This window comes from Crocuta crocuta, unplaced genomic scaffold (genome assembly GCF_008692635.1).
Source record: "Crocuta crocuta isolate KB4526 unplaced genomic scaffold, BGI_CrCroc_1.0 scaffold41, whole genome shotgun sequence".
Lineage (NCBI taxonomy): Eukaryota > Metazoa > Chordata > Mammalia > Carnivora > Hyaenidae > Crocuta > Crocuta crocuta.
The window spans coordinates 3256577-3270509 of record NW_027529428.1 but is presented as its reverse complement, the minus strand read 5'-3'; the positions used below and the strand labels follow the sequence as shown (position 1 = coordinate 3270509).

At 44.6% G+C, this 13933-nt stretch overlaps 1 protein-coding gene across 1 annotated transcript in view; it reads left to right on the top strand.

Moving 5' to 3' along the window:
- The window catches only part of LOC144227667 (phosphoserine aminotransferase), a 32158-nt gene extending 23331 nt beyond the window's left edge, over positions 1-8827 (top strand). The window contains exons 8-9 of the mRNA XM_077759352.1: positions 6672-6809; positions 7687-8827. Of these exons, the coding sequence (XP_077615478.1) occupies positions 6672-6809; positions 7687-7792 (244 nt within the window). The 3' untranslated portion in view covers positions 7793-8827. The remainder of the gene's footprint in view (positions 1-6671; positions 6810-7686) is intronic.
- The last annotated feature ends 5106 nt before the right edge of the window (positions 8828-13933 follow it).

Below are 13933 nucleotides of genomic sequence, written 5' to 3'. Positions count from 1 at the left end.
CCACCCACCCACCCATCCATTCATCCATCCATCCATCATGACCCACATACTCATCCGTCCATCCATCTGTTATCCATCCATCCATCCATCCATCCATCCATTGATCATCTATCTGCACACCTATCCGTCCATCCAGTAAGTGTTCCTGGGCTCACCTTGTTCTAGGCCCTGGGATGCCCAGAAGAATAAGATATCTTTCCAGACCCCACAGCGCTCAGAACCTGAATATGAGTGAAAGCACTTGGCGGTTGTGGAGAGGAGACCAAATTTTCTGTTAGCTTTTGGCTCCATTTATTTCTCAGGAGATACATAGGTACAAAATGGGAGGACAGAAAGAATGATAATGCCTCTGGAAAAATCCAGAGAATTAGAAGCAAAATAAGGTGTAGGAGAGAACCACTGAGAAACCCCCAAATTCCTTTTTCCCCCAAGGTCCTTAAACTCCAAGTGCCCAGCCTGGCATTTCCCAGAAGGCAGCCTGCTGACGCCGACTTAGCAGGCGGGTTGTCCGCTGGGGAATCTGGTTACTTTCCCACCTAACACTTCTCATGTACTTATGCACAGCCTTGACCCAGAATTTTCATCTTCTTCAGAGAAAACCTCTTTCTGGGAACTTGCAGCCACCCTGGGCTCCCTGCCCAGAAAATGTCACCCTGGCCCCTGACCTTCCTGTGGGAGCCTGTTACTGGAGTCAGGCGGCCTTTCGCTTGTATCCCACTCAGCACTTACAGCGGGTGCTTACTACCTCTTCCTGTACTCACTTGGATTTTCAGGAACAACTTCGCTTTTCTTTCCAACTACAGAAATATGGCCCCAGAGGGAGGTAAGCAGTTTTAAAGAAGAATACCGAATAACCTAGAATTAAAATTTGCCATTTACCACTACCCCTTCCTCCTTATTTTTGTGCCCCTGTCCTCTTTGGTTTCCCCCAACTTATAAGGCAGCCCATTACTGAACACGGTTCTGGGCAGTTTCTAGCGGGTTGCGACAGCTCTGCCAGTGAGCCTGGCATGGACTCCGAGACTAGAAAAGTCAGCTGTTGAAGTTCCTGGAGTTCATTCCATAGCCTAACCATCCACGTGGTGCCGGTTGACCCTGACTTGAGCCCACATGGACAGTGAACCCCCTCTTTTCCACATATTAGCAAGTGACCTAACTGCTCCAGACTCTATGTTTCTTTATCTGTACAGTGTGTGTAATGATGGTATACTTTTTTTTAAAGTTTATTTATTTATTTTGAGAGAGACAGAGATAGCACAAGTGGGGGAGGGGCAGAGAGAGCAGCAGAGAGAGAGAATGCCAAGCAGGCTCCACACTGTCAGCACAGAACCTGACACGGGGTTCGAACTCTCGAAACCATGAGATCATGAGCTGAGCCCAAATCAAGAGTTGGTTGCTTAACCAACTGAGTCTTCCAAGTGCCCTGATGGTACATACTTCCCAAGGGTCTTGTGAGTAGTAAATGAAAATCTGTGTGAATAAAGAATATATAACAAGGGTTCAGAAGAAGGGCTCTAGTGTAGGTTACCTTGTATAAAGCCCTGGAAGAAGTACTTGGCACCTAGGGAACATTCCTTAAGAGTTAGTTCCTGAGGCACCTGGGTGGCTCATTGGTTAAGCGTCCAACTTCGGCTCGGGTCATGATCTCACGGTTCATGAGTTTGAGCCCCGCGTCAGGCTCTGTGCTGACAGCTCAGAGGCTGGAACCTGCTTCAGGTTCTGTGTCTCTCCCTCTCTTCTGCCCCTCCCCTGCTCACCCTGTCTCTCTCTCTCTCAGAAATAAATAAAACATTAAAAAAGAATGTTTTATGATCTCATGAACCCACAAATCGTGAGATCATGACCTAAGCCAAAGTCGGACGCTTAACTGACTGAGCCACCCAGGCTCCCCAAACATAAAAAAGAAAATAAAAAAATATAGGAGAGAGTTTCTTTTAAGTGTAAGGAGTGCAGAAGGCCTTTCTAAACAAGCCACAAAACTCAGAAGCCATGAAGTAAAAGACATGTCTAAATATGTGAAAATCTTAAAAATTTACACAGCTTACGACATCACAATAGAATGAAAACAAAAACAAACAACAGACGTGAGAAAAGTTTTGTAGTAGCAAAAAGTATAGGTGACTGTCCTTGGCAAGAGCCCACAAATGGAGAAGGATAACCAAATACAAACGGAGCGGTTGCTAATGGTGTGAGCCAATGACCCAGAAGAAACCCAGCTGGCTAACGGGCAATGCCAACTTCTTCGAGAAATGCAGATTAGAACCAGGAGATTTTTCCCCTGCTGAGCAGCAGAAATTAAAGATTGATAACGTAGGGCAAGGGAATGCACTTGGTGTGTCAAGTATAAATTTGGATGCTTTCGGAGTGAAGTTTGCAGCACCCATCAAGATTCAAAACTCTTGCTCTCTGACCAAGGATTTTTACTTCTAAGTAGATGCCTGTGTCATATCTCTTTGTGGATACAGAGGGGTGTGCCTAATTTGGTACCTGCGAGTCTGGTGCTGTTGGGTGAAGATCTGCAGACAACCAGGATGCCCATCAGGAGGGGTCTGATGGAAGAAGTTAGGGTCCATCCCAGTGGGGTAACGTGTCCAGTGAGAAGGGTCAGGGAGGTCTGTGAGAACATACATGGGAGGCTGGCCACGTTCTGTCATTGGGATAGAAGGAAAATTTAAGTAATAGGAAAGGGTGATGCTTGTATTATTTCATTTATAAAACCACAACGTGTATATTTGTAAATGTTGCATATGTGTATATACACACATGTGAACATACACATATGTGCCTACACCCACAGTTGCAAGTTTAAAAAGATGCTGAGGAATGCACACCAGGTTACTGATGGGAGCCACCTCTGGGAAGGGGATGGTAGATCTGTGTATTTTTACTCTAGATTTTCATAAATTGTATAGAAATTTAAAATTAAAGTGACGTGAGAGAGAGAGGGGAGGATGGTAGAGAGAGAAAGAGAGAGCATGACTGGGGCAGAGGCTTAGAGGGGGAGAGAGAATCCTAATCTGACATGCTGTCAGTGCAGAGCCGAGGTTGGGTCTCGATCCCACCAACCGGGAGATCATGAACTGAGCTGAAATCAAGAGTCGGAACGCTTCACTGATTGAGCCACCCAGGCGCCCCTAAGGCTAATTTCATTTAAAAAATTCGGCAGTAAAGAGAGGCCTTGTGATGGTATTTTGCGGGCTTCTCTCCGGCCAGGCGCATTCTTTTCTGCGTCCCCTGCGCTTCTCAGCTGGCCTTCTAGAAGGACATTGCTGAAGCTAATGCCCTGCGTCATGCCAACCCTCGCCCATCTGTGAGGTTGGTGATCGCTGAGGCAGTGCCTTTGCCCCACGCAGCCCTCTCTGGAACCTTGAGAAGTCCCTGCGTTCCTCAGGGAGCGTTCTGGAACACCAATCCCAGAGACCCAGAGGGTTTCTCAGCCACATGCATTTGAGGAAAACTGTGTCTTTGTAGGAATTCATCATGCAGGGAGTTTAAAATTCATATGAAACCCATCACAGGCTCCAGGAAGTTCAGTAGGAGACAAGACACCAGTTTAACCCTGTGAACCCAGGATTTCCTGTTTATCAGGCCATGGAACTGCTTCTTCAGTAATCCCTCCCATCTCTGCTTTTACCATAGATGTAGTGGGAAGCAGTTTCCCCTTAAATTTTTGTAGTCCTGGGATTACCTGGCTGGTTACACGCTGCTTACCAGGACCCACCGTAGCTCCCTTAGCCTTGGCACCTTCTGCCAGCTTCCAAAATGCACTAGTAACTGCCCAGGTCACACACGGGAGAGCAGTGGCCAAGTGCAGCCCACAACAGTGCTTTGTACAGCTCACAGAGCGTTTATTTGGTTTTGTTTTAAGTAAGTTTATTTACCATTTTAGACAGGAGAGAGCATGAGCGGGGAGGGGCAGGGAAAGGGAGAATCTCAGGCAGGCTCTGTCACCAGCGAGGAGCCCACATGGAGCTCGAACTCCTAAAACTGCGAGATCATGACTTTAGCCAAAATCAAGAGTCAGACACGCGAGGCGACTGAGCCACCCAGGCGCCCCTTGCAGAGCGCTTAAAACACAACTTAAGCCAATATTGGAATATGGGAAAATCATTAACAATTCAGATTTCTTTCAAAAAAAAATTTTTTTAATGTTTGTTTATTTTTGAGAGAGAGACAAGGTGTGATCGAGGGAGGGGCAGGAGAGAGAGAGAGAGAGAGACACAGAATCTGAAGCAGGCTCCAGTCTCTGAGCTGTCCGCATAGAACCTGACACGGGGCTTGAACCCATGAACCATGAGATCGTGACCTGAGCTGAAGTCGGACACTGAACTGACTGAGCCACCTAGGTGCCCCTAAAAATCTAGATTTCTTATTTCATAATCCATGTGTCCCTGACAGTGGAGTAGGGCTGGGAGGGAGACTTCAGTCGGGAGGGCCATGTGTTTCAAGAAAAAGAAGGAGCATGTTTCCCCAGGGAGGTGAAGAACGGGGCAGTCCCATTTGTTAGGTAACAAAGGGGGTTTGTGCTGAGTGTGGCTCCCCGGACCTGTTCTCATTTTTATGACAGCTGGGCCCCAGTGGGCATTTGAGTTTGTCCCCCATGCTTGAGGCTCCCCAGTGCCCTTGCATAGTCACAGGCCCTCATTCTTCTGAGCAGGAAACCTCTTTGTAAGAACTTTCTAGCAGGTCTCTCCAGTTTCTGGTGTTCCCACTCTCCATTCTGCTCTGCGTGCTGCTGTTCTTGTTAATTCCCTACGCAGCCATCTCACCAGAAGGGGAGCAGTGATCCCCTTTAATCTTTGTCTCCCTTCTTGAGCTTTATGCCAGGGCCCCTCCTGGGCACGAGGGAACTACCTGTGTGCCAGTGCATGGCTCTCCGGCTCCTGTCTGCTTTCACGATAGGGTGGGGTAAATTCAGGGTGGGGGTGAACTGTAAATAAGATATTTCATTCTTCCTCCTTTTAATTTTTTTTTCTTAAATTAGACATGCTTTTTGCAATAATTGGGCCCTCCTGTCAGGAGCCTGAGGCAGCAGAATATCAAGAGGGTAGCCAATGAATTTTTAATTTAAATGTCAGCCATGAAACCTACCACCTAGTGAAAGGGGGGTGCGCGAATTCGGGCTCAAAGCCTATTACTGGATATTTGGTTTCCCTCCTTGGCGTCTCTTCTGCCTGTAGGTGTCTACTTAACTCTTATTAACTCTAACAGGAATTATGTATGTGCCCTTAGGGGAGAGCATAACTTTTAGTGGGGGCTTCCTCACACTGCTTTTATTTGCTGTTTAATTTTAATGAATCACACCCTGTGGAAGTGTAAGAATAAAACAGGATGAGCTTGAAAGTGGAGAAAGGGTTGTTATTATATTTTATTCTCCTTTTATTCCAGATTTAGATGTCAGCTCTTCCGTTTGTCTGCTTTGATTGTCAATGGGACGTAATCTTGGCTGCTTATTTTTCAAATCGGGAACTGAAGTCAAAATTCTAACCTTTCCTCGATAAAAATTCACACATCATTCATTTTTGAGAGTTTGTATAAGCCTTGAGCAAGGTGCTGGTAATAAAAAGAAGACTTTGTTGAATTTAACCGATACTTAGATGGTTTAATATGTTCCAGACACCATTTTGAATGGTATCCGTTATCTGTTTTGGCATCACAGAACAGGCAAGATAGTTGTTAAAGCAACGGCCATTTTCTTTGCTCATGACTGGGTCAGTAGGTTGGGCTGGGCTTAGCTGGGTGGTTCTTTGGCCGCTTTCACCTGGGTTGTTTATTCAGTCAAGGTCATCTGCTCATTCACCTGGAGCCAGTGGTGTACGATGACCTCACTCACACATCTGGGAATTGGTGCTGGCCGTCACCCGGGCCTCTTTCCAGCAAGCTAGCTCAGGCTTGCTAATATGGCGGCCATGTTTTAGGAGGACAGCTATAGAGGCCGTATTCCCCTTGAGGCTTAGGCTTGCAAGTTGCATAGCAACACTTCCGTTGCAGTCTCTTGGTCAAAGCAAGTCACAAGGTTCAAAAGGTGTGGAGAGCCAGACCCCGTTTCTTGTTGGAGAGCTCTAGAAAATTCATGGCCATTTAAAAACATACCACAAGATACGACAAAAACTCCCTATAATTCGTGGCTCACTTAATCCTCACGTCAGCCATAGAAGGTACGTATGTTCCTTTACTCTTCCCACTATTGAATGGATGAGGAAAGTGAGGCACAACAGAGAGGTTTAGTAACTTGCTCAAGGTCACACAACTTGGGACAATCAGTGTGACAAATGCTTTGAAAGCTGCTCATTATTAAGTCTTTCAGCCACTATTAGGACCGACATTTTTTTCTCTAGCCTTGTAGAGAAAGAATGTCACTCACATTGTGGCAGCCAGATATGGGGAGCTTCGCGTGTGTTGTCACTGAACTATCACAGCTAGTCTGCAATGGAGGTGTTATTTCCATTATTTAGGTGAGGAAACTGAGGCCCATGGAAATTAAGTACAAGTCGTAGAACTCACTGTTCCATATGCAAGAGTGGTCTCCTTAAGTAAAAATCAGAAATGTCCTGGGGCAGACTTTTTAAATCTATTTGTAAGGACAAAATGTTTAAAACAGTTTTGCTGTTGATTTGTCAATGGCTGTCACAGTTTGGAAAAGTAGCTGGAATAATAAACATGTTTTTCAGATGTCCGGTGGAGCCCCAGAATAGAAGCAAGATGAATATTCCATTCCGCATTGGCAACGCCAAAGGAGATGATGCTTTAGAAAAACGATTTCTTGATAAAGCTCTTGAACTCAATATGATCTCCTTGAAAGGGCATAGGTGAGTACGCACCCAGTTCAGAAGCTCGGGTCACGGGGGAATCCTCCTTTTTTTCATTTTTTTGGATTTTTTTTTTTTTTTTGGAAAATTTTTATTTACTTCGTTTTCAAAGTTTATTCATTTATTATTTCTGAGAGAGAGAGGGAGACACAGGATCCAAAGCAGGCTCCAGGCTCCAAGCTGTCAGCACAGAGCCTGATGCGGGGCTCGAACTCACAAACCGTGAGATCATGACCTGAGCCGAAGTCGGACACTTAACTGACTGAGCCACCCAGGAGCCCCATAGATTTTATTTTTAAGTGATCTCCACCCCCCCACAGGGCTCGAGCTCACAATGCTGAGATCAAGAGTCACATGCTCTACTGGCTGAGCCTGCCGGGAGCCCCTCTCCTTAGTTTATAGTACCCTTAGCATGATTCCCCGGCACAGGCTTTTGTCAAAGTTACCTTGAAAATCTCTCAAATGACATATGTCACGGAGGTTGCCATCTTGTGCCTGGTGAGAAAGGATCTCTTGCTCCCACTGGATGTCAGAAGATTAATCCTGCGTGCTCTATGACAAGATGCGTCCTTGCCACACGGGAGGGGAGACATCTGTCCTGCAGTGGTTGACACCCCCCTCCTTCCTGTGCACAGGTGTATGGAGAGCTGAGTAATCTAGGTTATGATGGCCCCTTACTATATTTGGGAGAATTTCCCAGCGATCAGAGATTTGAAGCTGCCGGCCACCTGTGGGGTTTTCAGGGGACAGGTCGGGCCTGCTGGCCTCGGGTGCTGGCTCTTTCTCAGGAGCGGGTGACTGGAAACCAGAAAGACGGTTGTCTGGATGCTAAATTAGATGCTTTTGTTCTTCATGGTGGCATCTTTGGTCCCTCTAGGTCCGTGGGAGGCATCCGGGCTTCCCTGTATAACGCCGTCACGATTGAGGACGTTCAGAAGCTGGCCGCCTTCATGAAGAACTTTTTGGAGATGCATCAGCTATGAACACATCTTAACCAGTGTCTACTCTGCCCTTGAACGGCGCACAAAATTTAAAGTAACTCGGTAGTGACAACAGAAACCTATCAAACAAAACGGTATTTTTCTCGAGCAGACGTGCTTATTATAGATCTCGGTTTTCAAAGGACAGCAGCAAAATGTCCACAGCTCTGCAAAGCTGGTGGGACTTAACGGCCGCCATCTTAATTCTACTTGAACTGGAAGCATTTTAAAAACCTTTAGCTTTCCTAGTCAGTTCCAGCTAATACTGTCTTTGCTGCTGTTTTTTCTGGCTAGATCTCAGTATTCAAACTTGCCTGTGGACTCAGTTATGCAAATTGAGGTTACTTCTTTTTGGAAACACAAAAACGCAGCATAGAGGCTGGGTGGGGACTTCTAGGTGCTGAATGTTGATCCTTTACAGAATGACACAGTGGGGTGGCCTGGGTTCTGCACCTGTTACTTCCAAGTCTACACTGACCAGGTAGTGAGTGTTTAGAGGTTCTGGGCTAAAAGGCAGACTGGGGGTCTTTATACTGTTACTCTTGTAAAGAGATAAAAGTGACATACTGTGTGTTTCTACAGCAGGGTGTGTTTTTCATACCCAATAGTTTATATCTCTTTGCAATATTTTTCTAATAATATGGTTCCTGGTGATGCATATAGTAGAGAATTTGTTAGAATCCTTGACCTCGCGTAGTATGCGTTACGCTTGCAATGGTGTGTCCCTCCCCTCTCTCTTCCCTTTTAAAAAAAACTGCTTCGCAAGATTTCAAAGTTCCCTTTTACGTTCCTTTAAGTGGGGAGAAGAGAAGGTCGTTTGGTTGCTTTGCTCTTTATTTTTCAGTGAGGATGTTAAATTAAAGTTCTGTTAAACCCCCTTCTCCTTTGTTCACTTGACAATTCTCTTTAGGGTATTGGACCAGTGATGCTGTGAGTTCCGAAAGTTATGTGCTGAAGAGTCTTTTCCCCTGTTGTATATCTGTTGTCAGTATTTTCTCATGACTATGTGGAGGACATTAAAGTCTTAAAACACCGAAACCTTTGTCAAAGAATTTCTTTACCTGCTTTTTATTTATTGATTTTTTTTTATGTAATCGCTACACTCAGCTTGGGGCTCGAACTTCCAACCCAGAGAGCCAGCCAGACTCCCCCACTTTTTTTTTTTTTAATGTTTTTATTTCTAGGAGAGAGAGAGAGACAGCGTGAGCAGGGGAGGGTCAGAGAGAGAGGGAGTCACAGACTCTGAAACAGGCTCCAGGCTCTGAGCTGGCAGTCAGCACAGAGCCTGACGGGGGTCTTGAACCCACGAACCGCGAGATCATGACCTAAGCGAAAGTCGGACGCTTAACCGACTAAGCCACCCAGGCGCCCCCAGACTCCCCCACTTTACCTGCTTTTTAGGTGCATTGTTCTGTTAAAGAATTTATGATGGAAAACCTTTAGTCTGAAAGTAGCATCGGATAAGGTAATTTAGTTCCACCAAAGGTAGGTGTAAGACTCGAGACCTGTGTGCATCCTTTTTTTTTTTTTTTAATGATTCTGTGCCCTGTGGTGGCTTTCCATTGGCTTCTGGAATGGACGTTGTCAGGAAACCACCTTCGAGCACAGCTCATGGTATAAAGGTCTATGAACTCTGTCGCTTGGAGGCCGGAAACATGCCAGCAGGACAGTGCTGAGCGATCTGTGTTTCGTTGGCTTGTGTAGTAGGGACTCCTAATCTCTTATCCCAGCTCTGCACCAACCATTTGGGTCACTTGGGTTCCCTGGTCAGGGCTGCGCTTCCCTTGTCTTCATTCCTGCAGCTGTAAAAAGGATTGAAATAACTCCCTGCGCGTCCCAGAGGTGTTTGAGAGCTTAAAAAGAGCTCAGTGCAGGATATGAATAATAGCTATAACAGATGTTTAAATAGTGAGAGCCAGCCAGTCCATGGAGTCCGCCCAAGCGTTCACATGGAATAGTGCTCAGTCTGCCGCACCGTTTTCACACTTTGATGATGGTGGTAAGTCCCTGTGGTTCGTACCAACCCTGAGTCTCAAATTGTCGTTTCCTTTTTTTTTTAATGTTTATTTCTTGAGAGAGTGCGCGTGGGGGAGGGGCAGAGGAGAAGAAGACAGAAGATCCAAAGTGGGTTCTGCACCAACATGTTGACAGCAGAGAGCCCAGTGTGGGGCTTGAACTCACGAACTGTGAGACTGCAAAGAGTCCCCCAGGTGCCCCTTAAATGACCACTTCTATCCATTCCTATTGCCGCGGCCCTTGGCGGATTATTTCTGCAGCCTACGCTCTCCCGGTCCCCACCTCTGCACAGCCAGCTGGAGGATTACGTCCCCCTCACGTTCCTTGATACGGAAATAACCCAGGGTTCTCAGTCTGGTATCACAGCTATGCAGCATGTAGCCTGGCCTGGTCTTTCTTAGAATTACGGTTCTTAGAATGGTCCGTGCATTCGCCCATGCTGTGACACATATGCAATGGCCTGGAGTTCGAGCCTTATTTGTGCCTCCTTTGGAACAATGCTCCTTTGTTCTTATAAGGGTGGCCCTTCACCCTGCAGTCTCTACTGAGGCATCTGTTTATCTGCCTTTCCCCTTAGGGTGCTATGGAAGGAGCCCCAACTCTCCACTTCCAGCACTGGCCTCCTTCCTCTTAGGAGGTGCTGGACACTGCTCTGTGTAAGGAATGAAAAGTCTTAAAGAAGGTCATGTTGGTCTTCCTGAGTTTTGCAGACTGACTTGGAGTAAAGGCAAAGGTACAATCTTGCATGTATGGATTTTTTCTTAAAGTTTAGTATACAATATAATTTCATTTTCCACTAGACTGATCCAATAGGTAGGACTCTGTGGTTGAAGGGGGAAATTTAAAATCTTGGAGGGATCCCAGACTCATCCTTTTTTTTTTTCCTGAGAGAGAGAGAGAGAGAGAGAGAGAGAAAGTGTGAGCAGGGGAGGGTCAGAGAGAGGGAGACACAGAATCTGAAGCAGGCTCCAGGCTCTGAGCTGGCAGTCAGCACAGAGCCCGATGCGGGGCTTGAACCCACAAACCGCGAGATCATAACCTGAGCCAAAGTCAGACACTTTAACTGACTGAGCCATCCAGGCGCACCAAGACTCATCCTTAGAAATCTGTGAACGCGTTTGGGAAAGGGTCCCCACAGCATTTGTACGCGTGCAAAGGGTAGCGACTTGTTGGGACTCAGATCGCTGGGAGATGTTCGTCCAGGGAAAACCTTGACCTTTGTATGTCTCAGGTGAATGAACTGGTGCTAACCTGATGAGCACAGGGAGAGAGATGGAAGGGGAGAGAAGGATGCAGGCTCCTGGGGCACCAGGCCACAGGAGCCAGAACCGGCTGGTCTTTCCTCTAAGACTAAACGCAAAGCAGATAAAACAAATGTCTTTTAGCCCTTGGGGAATCTGTACGGCATGGCCTCACCTTCCTCCGGATACTCCAAATTCTACTTGCTCCAAACTGAACTTGAAGCTTTGTTTTTCGCCTTCAAAATTCCTGCCAATACGTCAGTCATTCTAACGCCATTCGAGTGAGAAAATCCAAAATTGTTTCCGTGTCACCTCCACACACCATTTGGTCCCCAACACTGTGGGTTCTGTTCTTTGCGCGAGAAACAAAATTTGTGTTCTGTGTATAGGTCTTCGTTCCTCCACTACTATTATGTTTATCTAAAGATCCAATGCTGCTTCATCCCAATTTAGCTGACCCTGGAAGGTTTGATAAGCCCTTTGGTGAACTATGTGACGTAACAAATAATTATTCTTTTTTCCCCTATTTGGAGGTGAAAGAGCCACTAAGACCCATGAAATGGACAAGACCCACTGATAGATTAGATGTTCATTTCTGCCGAAGGCATTAGCTGGCCTGGCCTTGTATCACTTCATGATTAATGTTTGTTGTAATGAGTTCTTTGGAAGGAACATAAAATGAGGAAGAATTTTCTCACACTTGATCAGAATGAACATAATTAAGAAGTGAAATGCTACTGGGTTTGGGAAGAAATCAATCACTTTAATTGGAAAGAAGATTCTTTGCCTCTGTCGGTAATTGGACTCTTGGTAATTTAGAATAGGAATCCATGACAGTTTGTGATAAATTGGCTCCTTTTGGGCCTAAAGAAGGTAAGAAGTTCTAATTACCTCCGGATTATTCCAGAGTGGATGGAAAAGCTTGATCAAAGAGATTTGGGGGAAGAGGTAGAAAAGCCAGCAGTGAGCAAAGGTTTATTGAATTTGTTTTTAAGAGGGTAAAGGATAAGATAGTTTATTTGATGTGACAAAAACAACAGCATGGTATTTGTGGAATTTGACATCCCAGAGATGTAAATTGGATTTTCTAGAAAAATGGGTAACTGGGCATATTAGAAAAACTATGTGTACAAAAGTTCTGCAATCAGGTTATAGTAATTAGTGCATGAGAATATTGACAGCCTTGGGTCCCACTGGCCCCAAGTATAGAATTTGTACTTTGAGTGTTTAAACATGTAAGTAATCAGCACTAAGTTTAAGGAAAGTCCCATGCATTTTATTCAAATGACACATAGTTTATGTTAATAGAAATGTAGATAGGGCCATAATTCATGACACTGCTGACCTAGTCGCTGTGGGTGTCGTATCGTTTCTATACAGATTGCCTAATGGTGCCTGAAAAGTAGGCTGGATTTTAGGGTGATGCACTGGGTGATGAATTTATTTTGACTTTGGTGATTTATTGTATATATCTATATAGTTGTAAATGTATAGGTGTAGATAGATATAATTTCTAACACAGCGAAGATGCAAGATTAGTACAAAGAACTCTTGTTACTTAGATTCATCAATTATTAACAGTTAGCTTCATTTGCTTTGGCATCCACTCTTTCTCCATATATACATTTTTCCCCCTGAACCATTTGAGGATAAGCTGGAGACATTGTGCCCCTTTACCTCCACATGGTGATGATTTCTCTTTTTTAATATAATGTATTTTTTAATTTCCATCCAAGTTAGTTAGCATATAGCGCAACAATGATTTCAGGAGTAGATTCCTTAATGGTCCTTGCCCATTAGCCCATCCCCCCCACAGCCCCTTCAGCAACCCTCTGTTTGTTCTCCATATTTAAGAGTGTCTTCTGTTTTGTCTCCCTGATTTTATATTACTTTTGCTTCCCTTCCCTTATGTTCATCTGTTTTGTATCTTAAAGTTCTCATGTAAGTGAAGTTATATGATAGTTGTCTTTCTCTGACTATTTCACTTAGCATGATACCTTCTAGTTCCATCCATGTAGTTGCAAATGGCAAGATTTCATTCTTTTTGATTGCCGAGTAATACTCCATTGTGTATACATACCACATCTTCTTTTTTTTTTNTTTGGTGAACTATGTGACGTAACAAATAATTATTCTTTTTTCCCCTATTTGGAGGTGAAAGAGCCACTAAGACCCATGAAATGGACAAGACCCACTGATAGATTAGATGTTCATTTCTGCCGAAGGCATTAGCTGGCCTGGCCTTGTATCACTTCATGATTAATGTTTGTTGTAATGAGTTCTTTGGAAGGAACATAAAATGAGGAAGAATTTTCTCACACTTGATCAGAATGAACATAATTAAGAAGTGAAATGCTACTGGGTTTGGGAAGAAATCAATCACTTTAATTGGAAAGAAGATTCTTTGCCTCTGTCGGTAATTGGACTCTTGGTAATTTAGAATAGGAATCCATGACAGTTTGTGATAAATTGGCTCCTTTTGGGCCTAAAGAAGGTAAGAAGTTCTAATTACCTCCGGATTATTCCAGAGTGGATGGAAAAGCTTGATCAAAGAGATTTGGGGGAAGAGGTAGAAAAGCCAGCAGTGAGCAAAGGTTTATTGAATTTGTTTTTAAGAGGGTAAAGGATAAGATAGTTTATTTGATGTGACAAAAACAACAGCATGGTATTTGTGGAATTTGACATCCCAGAGATGTAAATTGGATTTTCTAGAAAAATGGGTAACTGGGCATATTAGAAAAACTATGTGTACAAAAGTTCTGCAATCAGGTTATAGTAATTAGTGCATGAGAATATTGACAGCCTTGGGTCCCACTGGCCCCAAGTATAGAATTTGTACTTTGAGTGTTTAAACATGTAAGTAATCAGCACTAAGTTTAAGGAAAGT